The sequence below is a fragment of the Acanthochromis polyacanthus genome, chromosome 8 (genome assembly GCF_021347895.1).
Source record: "Acanthochromis polyacanthus isolate Apoly-LR-REF ecotype Palm Island chromosome 8, KAUST_Apoly_ChrSc, whole genome shotgun sequence".
In the NCBI taxonomy this organism is placed as follows: Eukaryota; Metazoa; Chordata; class Actinopteri; family Pomacentridae; genus Acanthochromis; species Acanthochromis polyacanthus.
Window position 1 is genome coordinate 41993543 of NC_067120.1, and position 20008 is coordinate 42013550.

The 20008-nt window shown below is 44.6% G+C and overlaps 2 protein-coding genes across 4 annotated transcripts in view; both read right to left on the reverse strand.

Annotated features, from left to right (window-relative positions):
* The window catches only part of LOC110970740 (laminin subunit beta-4-like), a 60678-nt gene extending 49887 nt beyond the window's left edge, over positions 1–10791 (reverse strand). Inside the window, 9 exon segments of the mRNA XM_051951637.1 lie at positions 2382–2419; positions 2422–2595; positions 4093–4156; positions 4421–4609; positions 6166–6239; positions 6334–6469; positions 9524–9659; positions 10029–10086; positions 10770–10791. Of these exon segments, the coding sequence (XP_051807597.1) occupies positions 2382–2419; positions 2422–2595; positions 4093–4156; positions 4421–4609; positions 6166–6239; positions 6334–6469; positions 9524–9659; positions 10029–10086; positions 10770–10791 (891 nt within the window).
* LOC110971039 (laminin subunit beta-1-like) overlaps positions 1–20008 on the reverse strand; it is a 176029-nt gene that overhangs the window by 135362 nt on the left and 20659 nt on the right. The window lies entirely within an intron of this gene.

The window sequence follows — 20008 nt, forward strand, 5'->3', positions numbered from 1 at the left end:
GAGTCGATACGCCAAGAGTTAGCTCCGATTGAGGCGGCTACACGGAGTGAACACGCTCTTGGTAGCACCTAGCCCCTGCTAACTAAGTAGAAGCTGTACTTACATGGTCTCGTAGAACAGGCAGCAAGAACGCTACCATCACTAACCTCTTAAGACTGTCGATGCCGAGCTTTGCACGCTCTTATCGGTCGTCCACGCCAGGCAAATGCCGCTCCTTCCAAAAACAGGAAACTTGTTGCAGCCTCTGGAGGGCGAACAGCTTGCAACTTCGACTTGCAGTCTCAAGGCTACCGGCAACAACCCTTTCCTCAAATGCTATTATTCGCTCATACTATCAGCAGGTGACCTGCGTAAGCGAGAAGAGTCAAGGGAATGAGTGCCCGGATGACACCGGTAGTTATACCTGCCACGGGTCGTCCGGGGTCACACGTGACTTTGTTGATATTAATACTCGACCTGCGCTTGCGCGAGATGGAGGCATCCAGTGAGGAGAACTGCCTCTGGCAGTCAGGAAGGGTGAAATAAAACTATATATACATATACACACTCTTAACAATATATAAATATACATATACACACATGACATATATATAGATACACACACATGTAACACTATGTAAATATAGATATACACAGATAACAATACTGGAGCTGAATAAGAGAAAGTCTCCAGATGGCTGATGGTTAGGGTTAGTGTATTGTGTTAGTGTTAATGGAACTGCAGCCGTTCACAGAGAAACGTTCCTGAGATTAATTCCTTCTTATTCAGACATGAAGCACAGGACGGCATCTACAGTTTTCCCTGAGGAGATCATTCTATGTTCACATTTCTACTTTCGTTTTTTGTTTTTCTTTGTGCCTAACAGCGCTGTTTTCTTCTGTATCACAATGATGTGGTCTGTCAACAAATTACAGCTCAAACAGGAAAAGCATAAATGTGAATCTGGTCCAGTGTCTTGGAATCAATCTCCCACATTCACTAAGGGGGAACTTTCAATTTACAATAACTGTCATCAAAACTTTATCCATAGTTTAATCAGAACATCCCTCCAGAGAACACTGTTAGAATGACAAGACTCAGCAATCTGACCGTCCTCTCCACTAATTACAACATGACTCAGCAACCTGATTGTCCTATCCACTAATGACAACATGACTCAGCAGTCTGGCCGTCCGAACCACAAATGACAACATGACTCAGCAGTCTGACCGTCCGAACCACAAATGACAACATGACTCAGCAGTCTGACCGTCCTATCCACAAATAACAACATGACTCAGCAATCTGACCGTCCGATCCACTGACAATATGATTCAGCGATCTGATTGTCCTATCCACTAATGACAACATGACTCAGCAGTCTGACCGTCCGATCCACTAATGACAACATGACTCAGCAGTCTGGCCGTCCGAACCACAAATGACAACATGACTCAGCAGTCTGACCGTCCTATCCACAAATAACAACATGACTCAGCAATCTGACCGTCCTATCCACAAATGACAACATGACTCAGCAGTCTGACCGTCCTATCCACAAATGACAACATGACTCAGCAATCTGACCGTCCTATCCACAAATGACAACATGACTCAGCAATCTGACCATCCTATCCACTAATGACAACATGACTCAGCAATCTGACCGCCCTATCCACTAATGACAACATGACTCAGCAATCTGACCGCCCTATCCACTAATGACAACATGACTCAGCAGTCTGACCGTCCTATCCACTAATGACAACATGACTCAGCAGTCTGACCATCCTATCCACTAATGACAACATGACTCAGCAATCTGACCGCCCTATCCACTAATGACAACATGACTCAGCAGTCTGACCGTCCTATCCACTAATGACAACTTGACACAGCAATCTGACCATCCTATCCACAAATGACAACATGACTCAGCAGTCTGACCGTCCTATCCACTAATGACAACATGACTCAGCAATCTGACCGCCCTATCCACTAATGACAACACGACTCAGCAATCTGACCGCCCTATCCACTAATGACAACATGACTGGTCATTCTGATGGACCTGACATGTTCACTGATGCAGATTTACTTTAGAGATGAACTCAGGATTCTGAACCAGAGACTAACTTTAGCAGGTAATCCATGGAGTTTTAATATTTGTACGAATTGTTCTGAGAAATGACCGAACTGTTTAGCAAATGTCGAGGATGATTAGAGAAATGTACCAAAGAGAAAAACTGTAACCGAAAGAAATCTGGTTAGACTGGTTAGACCGTCACTGTGCTGGTTTGCTCTTATTACTGGTGGGGTTAGGGTTCCGACAGGTTCCTGCGGGTTCCTATGGGTTCATACCGGTTCCTAAGGGTTCCTATGGATTTCTACAGGTTCCTACCATGCCTGGCTGGGTGAAGACGTCCCCCGTCCTCCGCCCACCGGCGTACAGCGACCGGCGTGTCCGTTACAGAAGCAGCTTCCTCGGACCACCATGTTGTACAGAGAATAGTAGTATTTGTCCTCAGGGTTCCTGCGTCTCCGAGACAGCAGAGTGTCGCCCAGCGTGAAGAGACGAGTGAAGTTCACCCGGATGTTGGTGAGAGTGATGAGATCTGAGCCAAAAATCATAGAAATAAAAGATAAATGATGAACCTGTGGCAGAATCTGTTCATCTGAACCTCAGTTTGTTCTCTGCTGTCCACCTAACATTTCCATCTGTATTCCTTTAAACTCAACGTTAGCTAACTACAGGTTAGCTACAGGTTAACTACAGGCTAATTATAAGTGAACTACAGGTGAACTACAGGCTAACAACAGGTTAACGACAAGCTAACTAGAGGTTAAGTACAAGCTAACTATAGGTTAACTATAGGCTAACTATAGGTTAACTGCAGGCCAACTACAGCCTAACCATAGGTGAACTACAGGTTAACTACAAGCTAACTACAGGTTAAGTATAGGCTAACTACAGACTAACTGCATGTTAAGTATAGGCTAACTACAGGTTAACTATGGGCTAAGTAGAAACTAGCTACAGGTTAACTATAGACTAACTGCAGGTTAACTAGTGGCTAACTACAGGTTAACTACAAGCTAACTACAAGTTAACTACAAGCTAACTACAGGTTAAGTATAGGCTAACTACAGGCTAACTACAAGTTAACTATAGTTAACTACAGGTTATCTATAGGCTAACTACAGGTTAACTATGGGCTAACTACAGGTTAACTATAGGCTAACTACATGTTAAGTATAGGCTAACTACAAGTTAACTACAAGGTAACTAGAAGCTAGCTACAGGTTAACTATAGGCTAACTGCAGGTTAATTAGTGGCTAACGGCAGGTTAACTACAGGCTAACGGCAGGTTAACTATAGGTTAAGTACAGGTTAACTACAGCTAACTAGAGGTTAACAACATGTTATTTACAGGCAAACTACAAGTTAACAACAGGGTAACTACAAGCTAACTATAGATTAACTATAGGCTAACTACAGATTAACTACAAGCTAGCTACGGGTTAACTATAGGCTATAAGCTAACTACAGGTTAACTATAGGCCAAGTACAGGTGAACTACAGGCTATCTACAAGTTAGCTACAGGTTAACTATACGCCAACTACAAGGTTACTACAGATTAACTATAGGCTAACTACAGACAAGCTAACTACAGGTTAACTATAGGCTAACTACAGGTTGACTGCAGATGAACTACAGGTTGACTACAGGGTAACTCAGTTCTGATTAGTAAACCTGCAGTTAACCTGTAGTTGTGAGTAAACCTGTAGGTCACCTGTACGTCACCTGTAGTTAGCCTATAGTTCACCTGCAGTTAGCCCGTAACCTAGAGTTAACCTGTACTTCACCTGTAGTTAACCTGTAGCTAGCCTGTTGTTCACCTGTATTTTGCTTGTAGTTAACCTGTAGTTAGCCTATAGTTCACTTGTAGTTAACCTGTAGTTCACCTGTAGCTAGCCAGTAGTTCACCCGTAGTTAGCCCCTCGTTAGCCTGCTGTTCACTCATCACAGGTCACCTCAGCTTTGTAATGTATATAATTTACTCAGCAACTGCCAATCAGAGAGCAGGACCATGTGATGTCAGACCTCACCTTGGATGTTGGGAGCGTATGGGTTTTCAATTTCAAACACGGGATCCAGAGCTTTCAGCACCACCTGGTGGACAAACATCAGAAAACACTGTCATCAATCAGCTGATAGAGATTTTATTAATTTATTTATTATCTATTAGTTTATTACTTCATTAATCCAGAGGAAAATGATGATGTCCAGATTCACTGTGAAAGACTGTGTGTGTATTTGTATTGTAGTGTGTGTTACTGTGTGTATTTGTATTGTATTGTGCGCTACTGTGTGTATTTGTATTGTAGTGTGCGTTACTGTGTGCATTTGTGTGATAGTGTGAGTTCCTGGTGGTACCTCTCCATCCGTGGACGGTTCTGATCCAGAGTATCTGCTGTCACAGATGATGTCATCGATGCTGTCGGCCGGATCAGCTGTCACTGACGGAAAGTGAAGCGAACAATCGTCTGCAAAGTAACGGAAAACTTTCCAGCTTCGTCCGAAATCCTTCGACCGCTCAATCAGCATGGCCACTGGACGGAAGCTCTGCAGAAAGAGAAGGAGTGACATCACAGGGCAGAGAATTACATCACAGTGCAGAGGGAGTGACATCACAGGACAGAGAGTGACATCACTCATTAACCTTGGTTTTAGAGCTGGATCTCTCAGTGACTTTGGGACAGGAGATGGGGGTCCAGATCCTGGTCAGGGTCTGGTAGTCCAGTAATCCAGTAGTCCAGTGAGGACCTTTAAGGGAGGTCCTTAGTGCTGCCTGTCGACCTCATGTTGTATCTCCTCTCAAATGTACGTCACTTTGGATAAAAAGCATCTGCTAAATGAAACTAACATTTTTCTGCTGGTATCAGACTGACTGACAAATTTAAATCCAAACCTAAACTGCTACAGATCGGCTGTAGACACTCCACCTGAGAGGACATTGAAGCTCCCACATTTTGAAGATAAGTTTCTTGTGTTTTGTGGTTGAAGGTGGAAAATAAAAGCCTCTGAGATAAAGATGTTTACTTCTGATGGTTGGTCTCCAGCTTTCGGTGACTAACCAGTCCTGGTCCAGCTATGTTCTGCTGTTGGCAGCCAGAGTGAACACAAGAATCTTCATGCACTCCCAGGAACTGAGGAACTGAACACCCAGTCTCACTCTCACACTCATTCATACAGAGAGAGTCTTCTTCTTGAAGGGGGCGGGGCCAATATAGGCAACGGAACATTAATATAGAGTCCCTAGAATTCTGGACCAATCAACAATCTGTGAGTGAATCACTGAAAGAAGCATTCTGACATTTTAATCTGCTAAACTGAGGAACACTGTGGAGCCTTTGACTCTGGTTCTGACTTCAGTAAAGTCAGTGACTCCTATCTTTGCTTTTCTTTCTCTTTTTACTGGAAAAGGCTTGTTGGGGAGGTTTTTTCTGGTATGAAGTAATTCTCCAAGACAGAAGTTGTTTAAAGGTGGTGAAGCTCCTTGAGGCAAACTTGTGATGTGTGATTATTGTGCTGCATAAATAAAAGTGACATGACGTGGCTCGCCTGAGTATCTGGGCCGTGTGCCAGGGAGGATTACTGCTGTCAGAAACCTGGAAAAATGTTCACTCTGACCTCAGCTTTAGAAAACAGAATAAGCCTGTCTCCGTGTTTCACAAATATAACCCAGATTAGGTCTCCCTTGTTCAGACTCTAACTCCACTGTTAAAGCTTTGAAATCTGCAGCAAACAGTTGAGGTTGGTCTAAAATGAAAGCTTCAATCATAATGAAGGAGATTGAAGAACAGATGTCTGGTGAAGGTCTTCATGATGAGGTTCTACTAGTGGACAGAACCAGGAGTGTTGGTAGTCTGGGTTAAGGTTAACATGCGGTGGATTCACCAGGTGAGGCAGCAGGTACAGGTAAGCACTGCTCAAAGGTTCCACAAGGGTTTTCATGCAGCTGCTGGAATGATCGGATTCTGGATAAACAGCAGCAGAACGTGCATTCTTCATCAGGGATGGGTCATTAACTACACATACTCCTCACATCAAATCAGCCAATCAGAGTTAAAGAAGCCAACAAGTCTCCACCTGAACAGGTGTGCAGAAAACAGAGTTACCTTGAAGGTTAGAACCAGGTGGCTGAACTGGAACACCGTCTCCAGATCCAGCTGGATGCTGACCTCATGAACTCCTGCAGACAAGCAGCAAACAGTCATACAGGTAACTCATAATTCTTGGTGCCACTCTTCAGTGTCCTCTCCTCTGATTGGACAGTTGGAACTCACCGTTCTCGGACTGCCACCACTTCATCTTCCTCTCGGGGTCAAAAGTGGTGATGATGTTCTCGATGCGGTGGCTGTTGGGGTTGTTGTAGCGATTGTACGGCAGCCGAGAGTCACATGTGAAACATTTCTGCTCCGTCTGATAAAAACCACAACCGACCAGAACAATAGTTATCAATATTTCAGTCAGTTGTTGATTACTAGATTCTAAGTTTCATTTGGTTCAGATCCAATTGGTGCATTGTGCCGTCGCTGAATCCCAACAACCTGACAGCAGGCTAAATATCTAAACATGCACTTTTAGTTATCTTAAGCTTGTAAAATATAATGTATCTTATCATGAATGTTATTTGTCCTTGATCCTTAATGATCTCCATCGTTCAGTGTTTTCAGCAACCATCCTTCATGTTCTGGAAAAACACTTGTCTGTTTAGAACATCTTTACTAACCTCTGTGAGCTCAAAGTGGATCTGGGTCTTCACAGCCCACCCCAGCCCCCACTCACACCTCGACTGGAGACTCTGCCTCTGTCCCCTCCCCCACCATGGACACATCTCCGCCCCCCTCCCTCAGCTGGCGAGTAGCTCCCACAGATAGTTCACCCCCACCCCTTCACCCACCCGGCACCCTTCCTCTTCACCCTCTTCACCTCTGATTTCTGGTTCAACTCTGGTTCCTGTCACCTCCAGAAGTTTTCCGATGAGTCCTCCATTGTTGGATGCATTACTGATGATGACGAGGGGGAGTACAGAGGACTGATTGAGAGCTTCGTCACGTGGTGTGACAGCAACCACTTGAAGCTCAACATCAGCAAAACCAAGGAGGTGGTTGTGGACTACCGGAGGAGCAGGAGGTCCCCTGCCCCCATCATCATCCAGAGGGAGGAAGTGGAGAAGGTGGACTCATATCGGTACCTTGGGGTCCACATCAACAACTAGAAAAGCACTCAGAGAGCGCATACCTCCGCCATGCCGTTTGTCTGTCCGTCTGTGTGTGTGTCTGTGTCCGCCTGGCGGCCATCTCTCAATTGTCCTTCGACCTTCAAAAAATTCCTGGATCCAGACAGTGATTCGGACCACCTCCAAAATCTAATCGATTCTTACTCTTGCTCTTCCGGACATCCTGTAAAAATTTGGTGAAAATCCGTCCATGACTTTTTGAGTTATGCTGTTAACAGACAAACAGACACACACACACACACACACACACACACACAGAGGCGGACAGACAAACAAACTCCGGTGATTACATAACCTCCTGGCGGAGGTTATAAACTGGACTGGACCGACAACACGGACGCCCTCTTCAGGAAGGGACAGAGCAGGTTGTTCTTCCTGAGGAGACTCGGGTCGTTTGGCGTCTGCAGCAGGCTCCTGAAGACCTTCTACCAGTCTGTGGTGGCCAGCGGACTCTTCTTTGCCGTGGTGTGCTGGTGGTTTAGCATCAAGACTGGTGAGGTCAACAGGCTTAACAAACTGGTGAAGAAGGCCCGTTCTGTTGTGGGCCTTCAATTGGACAATCTGGAGACCGTGGCAGAGAGGAGGATCACGGACAAAATCAGGGCAATCCTGGACAACCCCTCTCACCCTCTCCACAAGGAACTGTGGGACATGGGCAGCTCATTCAGCCAATGCCTCATCCCACCCAGAACCAGAACTGAGCACTTCAGGTGCTCCTTTGTGCCCACCGCCATCAGACTCTTAAACAGCAGTGGAGGCCACAGTACATCACTGCACTGACCCCCCGTAATTACTGTACATAACTCCCGCTGATTACTGTATTTAACTCTTGTTACACTCACACTGTCACTTTAATATCACTGTCACTTTACCTCACTGCACTGCATAGCTCAGTTGTCTACTCATACTGTTTGCTGCTACTGGTCAGTTTATTGTTTCCCCATTTGTTTTGTTTATTATATGTCACCCTTGGTTTGTCCTAAAACTATGTGTAATTACCCGTGTATCCTTGTACTTGCCCTGCACTGCTGCAAAACCTGAATTTCCCCTCTGGGGATCAATAAAGGATTATCTTATCTTATCTTAACAATGTGATGTCAAAAATGATTCACACCCTTGAGTTGAGAAATTGCCCTTTTACCCCATCCCAGATGTTCCAGGTAATTCCCACCATGTTCTAATAGACTTTACAGTGAGAACAGCTGATGCAGGAGTTCTCTCAGTGAGCTGCTTTAACAAAAAGGTTTGAAATGCAGCATTTCTGAGACACTAAAGTAGAGGAGAGAGAAAAAAAGCAGAAAAATGCAACAGTGAGGTGAAGAAGAGTGGAAATGATCCTGAGGGTGGAGAAAACGAAGGATTAATGAAGTGACAGATCAGGACATGTTTAAGTATGAAAGGCAGGAGTCTAGCCAGAAACACAGACAGAAAGAAAAGCCAAGTTCAGCGATAGTTTATACTCATATTCACTATTATACACAAACTATTGTATATTGGACATGTATTGTACTGGTTTTTAGACTACTAACGTACTGGGACCAGTTATATTTATATAGTGGTTCAGTCCACACACACACACACACACACACACACACACACACACACACACACACAGGTCCTCTCCATACCAGTTCAATTCAATTCAATTTTATTTATTAAGCACCAACTACAGGTCAGATTTTCTCCAGAAGCTTTCCAGAACCCATATGAACCCCAGAGCAGCGCTAAGGAGACAGTGGATAGAAAAACACCATTTAACAGGAAAAAAACCTGGAACAGAACCTGGATCTATATGTGGAGGAACCATCTGCTGCTGGAAGGAGGCAGAGAGGGACAGAAGAGGTAGAGGTAGAGAGGGGAGTGGGGAACAAGGAACATAGAACACACAGGTGGATCCATGTATGATCAGACAGATGATTCATACAAAGTAGAAGCTAACATGTAAACTGATCCATAGTTTCCTGTTCTGATGTACAGCTCTGGCATTAAATCTACTACATTTATAGCTGGTAGTAAAATTCAAACAGTATGTAGAAGAACAGATCAAGTATAGTGAGGGTGATGGAGAGCAGACTGGTGGAAATGAGCAGCTGGAAGCAGAGGGATGGAGGAAGGTCCACTGGTAAAACTCATACTCTTATAGGTACTACCCATCCTCCTCATATTTCTACCACCCTTTAAAGGTACTGCATACTAGTGCTACATACTCATGTTGTTTCTGTTTGATGTCTCACCTCCAGGTATCCGATGATGCAGTAGTTCTGAGGTCCGTCCAGACCACAGGTGGATGAAGCCGACAGCTGAGCTGCTCGACCCACCATGAGGTCACCCAGCTGTGGGTTACAGGAGCCCCCTGGGCACTGGTCTTGGAGGTCCTGTTGGTCTTGGAATTCCTGGAGGTCTTGGAGATTCCAGGGGTCCTGGAGGTCCTGGAGGTCCTGGGGGTCTTGGGGGTCCTGGAAGTTCTGTGGGTTCCAGGGGTCCTGAAAGTCCTGGCGTTTCAAGGGATCCTGGAAGTCCTGAAGGTCCCGTGGGACTTGGAAGTCCTGGAGGTCTTGGAGATTCCGGGGGTCCTGGAGGTCCTGGAAGTCCTGCAGGTTCAGGGGATCCTTGAATTCCCGGAGATCTTGGTGATCCTTGTTGTACTGGGGGACTTGGAAGTCTCGAGGATCCTGGAGGTTCTTGAGGTCCTGGAAGTCCCAGGGATCATGGTGGTCCTGGAGGTCCTGCAGATCCTGAGGATCCTGGAAATACTGGAAGTCCCGGGAATACTGGGGTTGACCTGCTGGGAGAAGAGCTGCAGAGAGACAAAGATCTGTGAGGCCGATATGTAGCTAATTTTAGGGTTAGGGTGAACCATTTTTCACCCATCCACACACCAAAGTGCTACCAGCGACAACTTCAGGTTCAGGGTCTTTCCCAAGAACATTTTGGTGGGAATCAAACCACCAACTTTGGGGATGATCTGCTAACCTTAACCCCTGAGCCACATCTAGAGAAATGAGCCAGATGTACCTTCCCTCTGTCTCCTACTGCGTCTTTAACCTGTCCTGTAGCGTTGATCAGTTTGTTTCCTCGTTACAGAAGCTGTTTAATTAACAGCATCTGTTCCATTAGAATCACTGACTCTACCACATAAAACCCATCTGCACTTTTATATTTCATTCATAGAAAACATGAAGGAGCTCCAATGAACAACAATATATAACCATATGTTGTTCTAAAGCTGATGATAGATGCTCTAACAGCCACCAGGAAGTTCATGTCCTCCTAAAGAGTCCAACTAAGATAATCACAAGTTTTTACTTTGCTCACAGCTTCTACCTGACCAGGAGCTTCACCTCCTGGAGGTGCTAAAGGTGACCCTCCTTCATGTCCAGATTTCTGCTATGCCTTGATGCCTTATCCCAACTCTCTTCATTTCTGCCTCCCTCTCAGAAGAAAACTGTGAATAAAAGACAACAGATCAACAGAACTCACTAAGAAAGAAGATGATGATCATTTTGTGTTGCCAGATTTTCCTGGTGGACCCTGGTGGTCTCTGGTGGATCCTGGAGGACTCTGGTGGTCTCTGGAGGACTCTGGTGGTCTCTGGAGGACTTAATCCTTGGACTCCCTCTGAGCTGCTGTAGTTGGGGCGTTCTCAGTGGGTTCTGTGAACAAACAGGATTATTATTTGTGTTTTCAGGTTTTCTGCTCAGATGTTTCTCTTCATCACTGGAAATATTTTTGTGGTATTTTTTTATGGAACATTGGATTTGCTGCTTATAAATGTTTATCCTTCTTTCAGTGTTTTACTGTTTTGCAGTAGCAGAGTAGAATGCCTCATATGTGAAACCTCCTGGAATACCTGAGGAGCTGTAATTTATGGAGACAGCTGATATGAGGTCAAATCTTCCCATCAAACATCACCACAACGACACTGAGAAGAACCACTTGAATGTGTGTTCAGACAGCTTCAGGAATCCTCAGACAAACTGTGGTTTTACTTTCAACCCCCAGTCTGTAAAGAATTAAATAATTTCCTGGGGGATGAATAAAGTAGATCTTATCTTTAATGACTCCATGAACAACAGCTACCAGTTCTACAGGTGAGAACATGATCACAGGCTGAGGACACATTTCACTGGAAGACGACAGCGACGATTGGGTAAACTGGAGGAGAATATTTCCTTCTGGAGGTTTAAGGACACATTGCTGCTGTCACCATGAAATGACAGAGACTCAGTTTGATTTACTTTCCATATTTGTAGTAATTCTAGTACTATTTAGTTAAATATGTTTGGAAACCTAAATATATGCTGTCTAACAAGGTTTTCCCAGTTAAATAAAAACAGGCACTGGGTTCTTGTTTCAGATGGAATCCAGCTCTGGATTCCTGTTTGCTGCCCCGCGGATGGAGGTTTCCATGCAGCAGTAAACTGTGACCCTGAAGGGACTGATGAACTTTAACAGGAATGCTAGTGGGATTTACTCAACTTCAATGTGTTTCTACACAAACTCCAAGAACAAAATGTTCTAAAACCTCCATTTCAAATAATATTCAAAGCTCTGCAGGGTTAATAACAAGCTTCAGTGTTTTATTGCAGCGCTGCTTTATGGAAACAAATGATGTTATAAACTGCTGCTGATTCCCAGAAAACTTCATCTCCCTCCTTAAAACAACAGAGTAAACTGATCTAATAGAAACACAGGAAGATTTAAGGACAAGTGCTGGTGTCTTCATCTGCTGTCTGTACTTTCAGACTTTTTTCTGTTATTTCTACTGAGACGAACACAGATCAAACTACTGCTGATCTTGTCCGTCTCTCTGATGACTTAATATGATGCCTTCTAAACGTCTCCCCAGCTGAATAAAACACAATGACAGCAGAGATTCTTTTCTCTATTTGCTGTCTGAGTGACTGTATCCAACAGATAGAACTTCTTTTATGGGAAGACATGAGAGAAGATGAAGCTGTTTGTCTGATTTCCTGCACCTTCCTAATATTAAACAACTTAAAAAACTTTATGAATTTAGCATGTATTCCTCCTCACCTCCTGTCAGTCTGAACATGTTAGCGTGTTGGACTCACTTAGCAGGTAGAGAAACCCATAAACACCTTTTCTTCCATATGTGTCGTCTTATTTTCACGTTTTCTGACACCACACCTACTGACTCTACATGTATGAAATAGATACCGTGAGATCATGTTATTACCTAGCAGTGTTCTCTGAACCTATACACAGAAGGAAGAACAAATGTTCCATGTGAGAATAAATGTTGCATTCAGAGGCAGCAGTGAAAACCAGAACATCTCCTTCACAGCTGTTCTGAGCTTCTCCTGAAAAGCTGCCAGATGTTCCTGAGAACAAACCATTAGTGATGGATTCATCTGAGATCATTGTTCCTAAAGGACTCCCTCTACTGTTCTTTGAGGACAGGTCAGGTTGGTTCTACTGTTCTTTGAGGACAGGTCAGATTGGCGTTTTCATCTCTGATTCATCAACAGCTGCAGAGTAAACTGCAGATCCTGGAATGAAACTTGATGTTCTTGGAGACCTTCTTTTTGCTTTCAGGCTGAATTTGCTGATAGTCCAGGACAAACTACGATTTATTTCTTCTTCCATCCATTGATAGACTGCAAACACCCCCAACAATTTCTCCATATGCTCTTCTTCAGATCTTAACAGGAAAAAACAATTGAGAACAACAGAGCCTCGGTTTGAAAGGTTCAAATGAGACAGATTCCACCTGACCCTCTCTCATGAGGTTCTAATCATTGGAACCTAATCTGGAACTCGGATTCGAATGTGAAGAATCAGAAGATGTGAAAAACATAGAGCTGTACTTAAAATTTTCATGTGACTGATCCGTTTGCCTCAAACCTTATTTGCCCCTGTAGAAAGATCACTGTCAAGCAGTTCAGTGGAGAACACTGGAACCTAATCATCAACCACTGGGACCTCATCATCAACCACTGAAACCTTATCATCAACAACTAGAACCTCATCATCAACCACTGGAACCTCATCATGAACCACTAGAACCTCATCATAAACCACTGGAACCTCATCATCAACAACTGGAACCTCGTCATCAACCACTGGAACCTCATCATCAACCACTGGAACCTCATCATGAACCACTAGAACCTCATCATCAACAACTGGAACCTCATAATGAACCACTAGAGCCTCATCATCAACCACTGAAACCTCATCATCAACAACTGAAACCTCATCATCAACCACTGAAACCTCATCATGAACCACTAGAATCTCATCATCAACCACTGAAACCTCATCATCAACCACTGGAACCTCATCATGAACCACTAGAATCTCATCATCAACCACTGAAACCTCATCATCAACCACTGAAACCTCATCATGAACCACTAGAATCTCATCATCAACCACTGAAACCTCATCATCAACCATTAGAACCTCATCATGAACAACTGAAACCTCATCATCAACCACTGGAACCTCATCATCAACAACTGGAACCTCATCAACAACAACTAGAACTTCATAATGAACCACTAGAGTCTCATCATCAACCACTGGAAACTTATCATCAACTACTGGAACCTTATCATCAACAACTAGAACCTCATCATCAACAACTAGAACCTCATCATCAACAACTAGAACCTCATCATCAACAACTGGAACCTCATCATCAACAACTGGAACCTCATCATGAACCACTGGAACCTCATCATGAACCACTAGAACCTCATCATCAACCACTAGAACCTCATCATCAACCACTGAAACCTCATCATCAACCACTGAAACCTCATCATCAACAACTGAAACCTCATCATCAACAACTGAAACCTCATCATGAACCACTGGAACCTCATCATCAACCACTGGAACCTCATCATCAACAACTGGAACCTCATCGTCAACCACTGAAACCTCATCATGAACCACTAGAACCTCATCATGAACCACTAGAACCTCATCATCAACCACTGAAACCTCATCATCAACCACTGAAACCTCATCATCAACAACTGAAACCTCATCATCAACAACTGAAACCTCATCATGAACCACTGGAACCTCATCATCAACCACTGGAACCTCATCATCAACAACTGGAACCTCATCGTCAACCACTGAAACCTCATCATGAACCACTAGAACCTCATCATCAACCACTGAACCCTCATCATCAACCACTGGAACCTTATCATCAACAACTGGAACCTCATCATCAACTACTGGAACCTCATCATCAACAACTGGAATCTCATCATCAACCACTAGAGCCTCATCATCAACCACTAGAGCCTCATCATCAACCACTAGAGCCTCATCATCAACCACTGGAACCTCATCATCAACAACTGGAACCTCATCATCAACCACTGAAACCTCATCATGAACCACTAGAACCTCATCATCAACCACTGAAACCTCATCATCAACCACTGAAACCTCATCATGGACCACTGGAACCTCATCATTAACAACTGGAACCTCATCAACAACAACTAGAACCTCATCATGAACCACTGAAACCTCATCATCAACCACTAGAACCTCATCATGAACCACTGAAACCTCATCATCAACCACTGGAACCTCATCATTAACAACTGGAACCTCATCATCAACAACTAGAACCTCATAATGAACCACTAGAGCCTCATAATGAACCACTGGAAACTTATCACCAACCACTGGAACCATATCATCAACTACTGGAACCTCATCATCAACCACTGGAACCTCATCATGAACCACTAGAACCTCATCATGAACCACTGGAACCTCATCATCAACAACTGGAACCTCGTCATCAACCACTGGAACCTCATCATCAACCACTGGAACCTCATCATGAACCACTAGAATCTCATCATCAACAACTGGAACCTCATAATGAACCACTAGAGCCTCATCATCAACCACTGAAACCTCATCATCAACAACTGAAACCTCATCATCAACCACTGAAACCTCATCATGAACCACTAGAATCTCATCATCAACCACTGAAACCTCATCATCAACCACTGGAACCTCATCATCAACCACTGGAACCTCATCATGAACCACTAGAACCTCATCATCAACAACTGGAACCTCATAATGAACCACTAGAGCCTCATCATCAACCACTGAAACCTCATCATCAACAACTGAAACCTCATCATCAACCACTGAAACCTCATCATGAACCACTAGAATCTCATCATCAACCACTGAAACCTCATCATCAACCACTGGAACCTCATCATGAACCACTAGAATCTCATCATCAACCACTGAAACCTCATCATCAACCACTGAAACCTCATCATGAACCACTAGAATCTCATCATCAACCACTGAAACCTCATCATCAACCATTAGAACCTCATCATGAACAACTGAAACCTCATCATCAACCACTGGAACCTCATCATCAACAACTGGAACCTCATCAACAACAACTAGAACCTCATCATGAACCACTGAAACCTCATCATCAACCACTAGAACCTCATCATGAACCACTGAAACCTCATCATCAACCACTGGAACCTCATCATTAACAACTGGAATCTCATCATCAACAACTAGAACCTCATAATGAACCACTAGAGCCTCATAATGAACCACTGGAAACTTATCACCAACCACTGGAACCATATCATCAACTACTGGAACCTCATCATCAACCACTGGAACCTCATCATGAACCACTAGAACCTCATCATGAACCACTGGAACCTCATCATCAACAACTGGAACCTCGTCATCAACCACTGGAACCTCATCATCAACCACTGGAACCTCATCATGAACCACTAGAACCTCATCATCAACCACTGGAACCTTATCATCAACAACTGGAATCTCATCATCAACCACTGAAACCTCATCATGAACCACTAGAATCTCATCATCAACCACTGAAACCTCATCATCAACCACTGGAACCTCATCATGAACCACTAGAATCTCATCATCAACCACTGAAACCTCATCATCAACCACTGAAACCTCATCATGAACCACTAGAATCTCATCATCAACCACTGAAACCTCATCATCAACCATTAGAACCTCATCATGAACAACTGAAACCTCATCATCAACCACTGGAACCTCATCATCAACAACTGGAACCTCATCAACAACAACTAGAACCTCATAATGAACCACTAGAGTCTCATCATCAACCACTGGAAACTTATCATGAACCACTGGAAACTTATCATCAACAACTAGAACCTCATCATTAACAACTAGAACCTCATCATCAACAACTGGAACCTCATCATCAACAACTGGAACCTCATCATGAACCACTGGAACCTCATCATGAACCACTAGAACCTCATCATGAACCACTAGAACCTCATCATCAACCACTGAAACCTCATCATCAACCACTGAAACCTCATCATCAACAACTGAAACCTCATCATCAACAACTGAAACCTCATCATGAACCACTGGAACCTCATCATCAACCACTGGAACCTCATCATCAACAACTGGAACCTCATCGTCAACCACTGAAACCTCATCATCAACCACTAGAACCTCATCATCAACCACTGAACCCTCATCATCAACAACTGGAACCTTATCATCAACAACTGGAACCTCATCATCAACTACTGGAACCTCATCATCAACAACTGGAACCTCATCATCAACCACTAGAGCCTCATCATCAACCACTAGAGCCTCATCATCAACCACTGGAACCTCATCATCAACAACTGGAACCTCATCATCAACCACTGAAACCTCATCATGAACCACTAGAACCTCATCATCAACCACTGAAACCTCATCATCAACCACTGAAACCTCATCATGGACCACTGGAACCTCATCATGAACCACTGAAACCTCATCATCAACCACTAGAACCTCATCATGAACCACTGAAACCTCATCATCAACCACTGGAACCTCATCATTAACAACTGGAACCTCATCATCAACAACTAGAACCTCATAATGAACCACTAGAGCCTCATAATGAACCACTGGAAACTTATCACCAACCACTGGAACCATATCATCAACTACTGGAACCTTATCATCAACAACTAGAACCTCATCATCAACAACTAGAACCTCATCATCAACTACTGGAACCTTATTAATAACCACTGGAACCTTATTAACAACCACTGGAACCTCATCACATAACATGACAACCAGGCAGCCTGTGACCTTGAAAGAACTGCTAGAACGTGGTGTCTGAAACATGTCTACTCTCTGCACTGTATCCAACCAGCTGCCAGTTGTAACAGCAGGTTGCGAATGAATTATTGCAGTGTGTGAATGTAACCCGGTTGAAAAAAACAAAAACAAAAAACCAAAACAAGAAGCACTCATTTCATTTGTTTTATTATTTCGTTTATGTATTCATTTTAATGTCAAATGCATAGTTTATGAAAAAAAAGTGTTTATAAGTAACAAATAATTATGTTGAATTCTGTATGTAAGAATGGTCCCATTAGTCACCGTGTGTGAAAGGTCGAGCGGATGCGGAAGTGAAAAAAAAGAGAGGGAGAGAGGAGAGACAGGTGGAGTGCGGGGCAGAAGACGGACGGATGAGAAAAAAGAAAATAGAACTGTACGGGCAAGAAGCGGAGGAGAAACGGACACAAAGAACACACGGACAGTGAGTCTAACAGCGACCGTTCATCCAGTGTTGCAGTTTATTTTTTCCAGTTGGAGGAGGAGACGTTGGAAAAACGTTTCCACAACCGGAGCAGCTAAAGCTAACGTAGCACACGCTAGCCACCTGGTGGTGTTACTCACGTGAGCTCCCACAGCGCGTGCATCAGGGAGACCGGCCAGTTTGCTGCGACCGGACTACGCCACGGAGGTGTTGTTTACTGCAGACGCCGCGACGCCGCAGAGGTTTCGTTTACCACCTATGCGTTGACGCCCGCCGAGGTCTTGTTTACTGCCGACTACGCTGCCGCTACAGAAGTCTCGTCTAACGCCTCCGCCACCGAGGTTTCGTCTACTGCCGAGGACGCTGCAGAAGTCTCGTCTAACGCCGCCGCCGCCGCCGAGGTTTCGTCTACTGCCGAGGACGCTGCAGAGGTCTCGTCTAACGCCGCCGCGCCGCCGAGGTTTCGTCTACTGCCGAGGACGCTCCAGAGGTCTCGTCTACGCCGCCGCCGCCGAGGTTTCGTCTACTGCCGAGGACGCTCCAGAAGTCTCGTCTAACGCCGCCGCCGCCGCCGAGGTTTCGTCTACTGCCGAGGACGCTGCAGAAGTCTCGTCTAACGCCGCCGCGCCGAGGTTTCGTCTACTGCCGAGGACGCCGCAGAGGTCTCGTCTAACGCCGCCGCCGCCGAGGTTTCGTCTACTGCCGAGGACGCCGCAGAAGTCTCGTCTAACGCCACCGCCGCCGAGGTTTCGTCTACTGCCGAGGACGCCGCAGAAGTCTCGTCTAACGCCGCCGCCGCCGAGGTTTCGTCTACTGCCGAGGACGCCGCAGAGGTCTCGTCTATCGCCGCCGCCGCCGAGGTTTCGTCTTACTGCCGAGGACGCCGCAGAGGTCTCGTCTAACGCCGCCGCCGCCGAGGTTTCGTCTACTGCGAGGACGCCGCAGAGGTCTCGTCTAACGCCGCCGCCACCGAGGTTTCGTCTACTGCCGAGGACGCCGCAGAGGTCTCGTCTAACGCCGCCGCCACCGAGGTTTCGTTTACTGCGAGACGCCGCAGAGGTCTCGTCTAACGCCGCCGCCACCGAGGTTTCGTTTACTGGCAACGAAGCGACGCCGCAGAGGTCTCGTCTATCGCCGCCGGCCCGGAGGTTTCGTCTACGACGTCGCCGCTGACACCGCCATCATCTCCAGCCGCTTCAGCGACGGTCAACGGAGCTCCTGCAGTGAGTGTGTGTGAGTGTGGTTTTTTTATAGCGCTAAACAGTGTTGCACTGCTCATGAGTGAAGAAACAGGCCTGCAGCGGTTTTGACATAAGGGTACCCCATTTTATTTTTTTGGTTTTGTTTAATTTTCATGATTTGAACATCATAAAGGACAAAAGTACATTCGAGTGCCATTCTGACTGAAAGTTAAGGGGATCAGACTGTGGTTTAAACCAAAAGTGTCCTAGTATTGCGTTTGAATAATATTAGTGAATTATTATTTTCCTTGCTTTTTTATTTTTCATATACTTGTATATATTTAATTGCATTTACCACAGTAAATAATCAAATGCTTACTTGGTGTTTCTTTGACAGTGTTTGAGTTCCTCTTAGAGAGTGCTTTAGAACGTTAACAATTCACTCAAAGGGTATCCATATTATACATAAGAACAGTCAAGTATTAGAGCAGAGTTCACTAGTTAGAAAAACATTAGCACATCAACCTTTGTTACGTATAGGCATTAATTTACCATTGGATAGTTGGAAAAAAGAACTTGGGGAGCGTACCTTATAAAAAGGCTTGGGGTCTAGAGGGCGCTACATGAATAATGAGGAGTTCGTCTGTTCATGGTTCTCACCTGAACTGGTTTAAAGAGAACACATTCCCCCACTTAAAGTGGTGCTTATTTTTCAGTGTAAAGTGCAGTTAGAACGCAGACATCAGACCAACATGTGCAGATTATCCAGTGACAGGCCGTCTTTAACTGTATAGTTGAGGTTTTTCTATAATCAAAGCCTCCTTTTCAGGTTTCTGGCATCCTGCTATGAATGTTCCTCAGGGCTCAAATATCTCCTGACTATATTAAAACTGTAAGATACT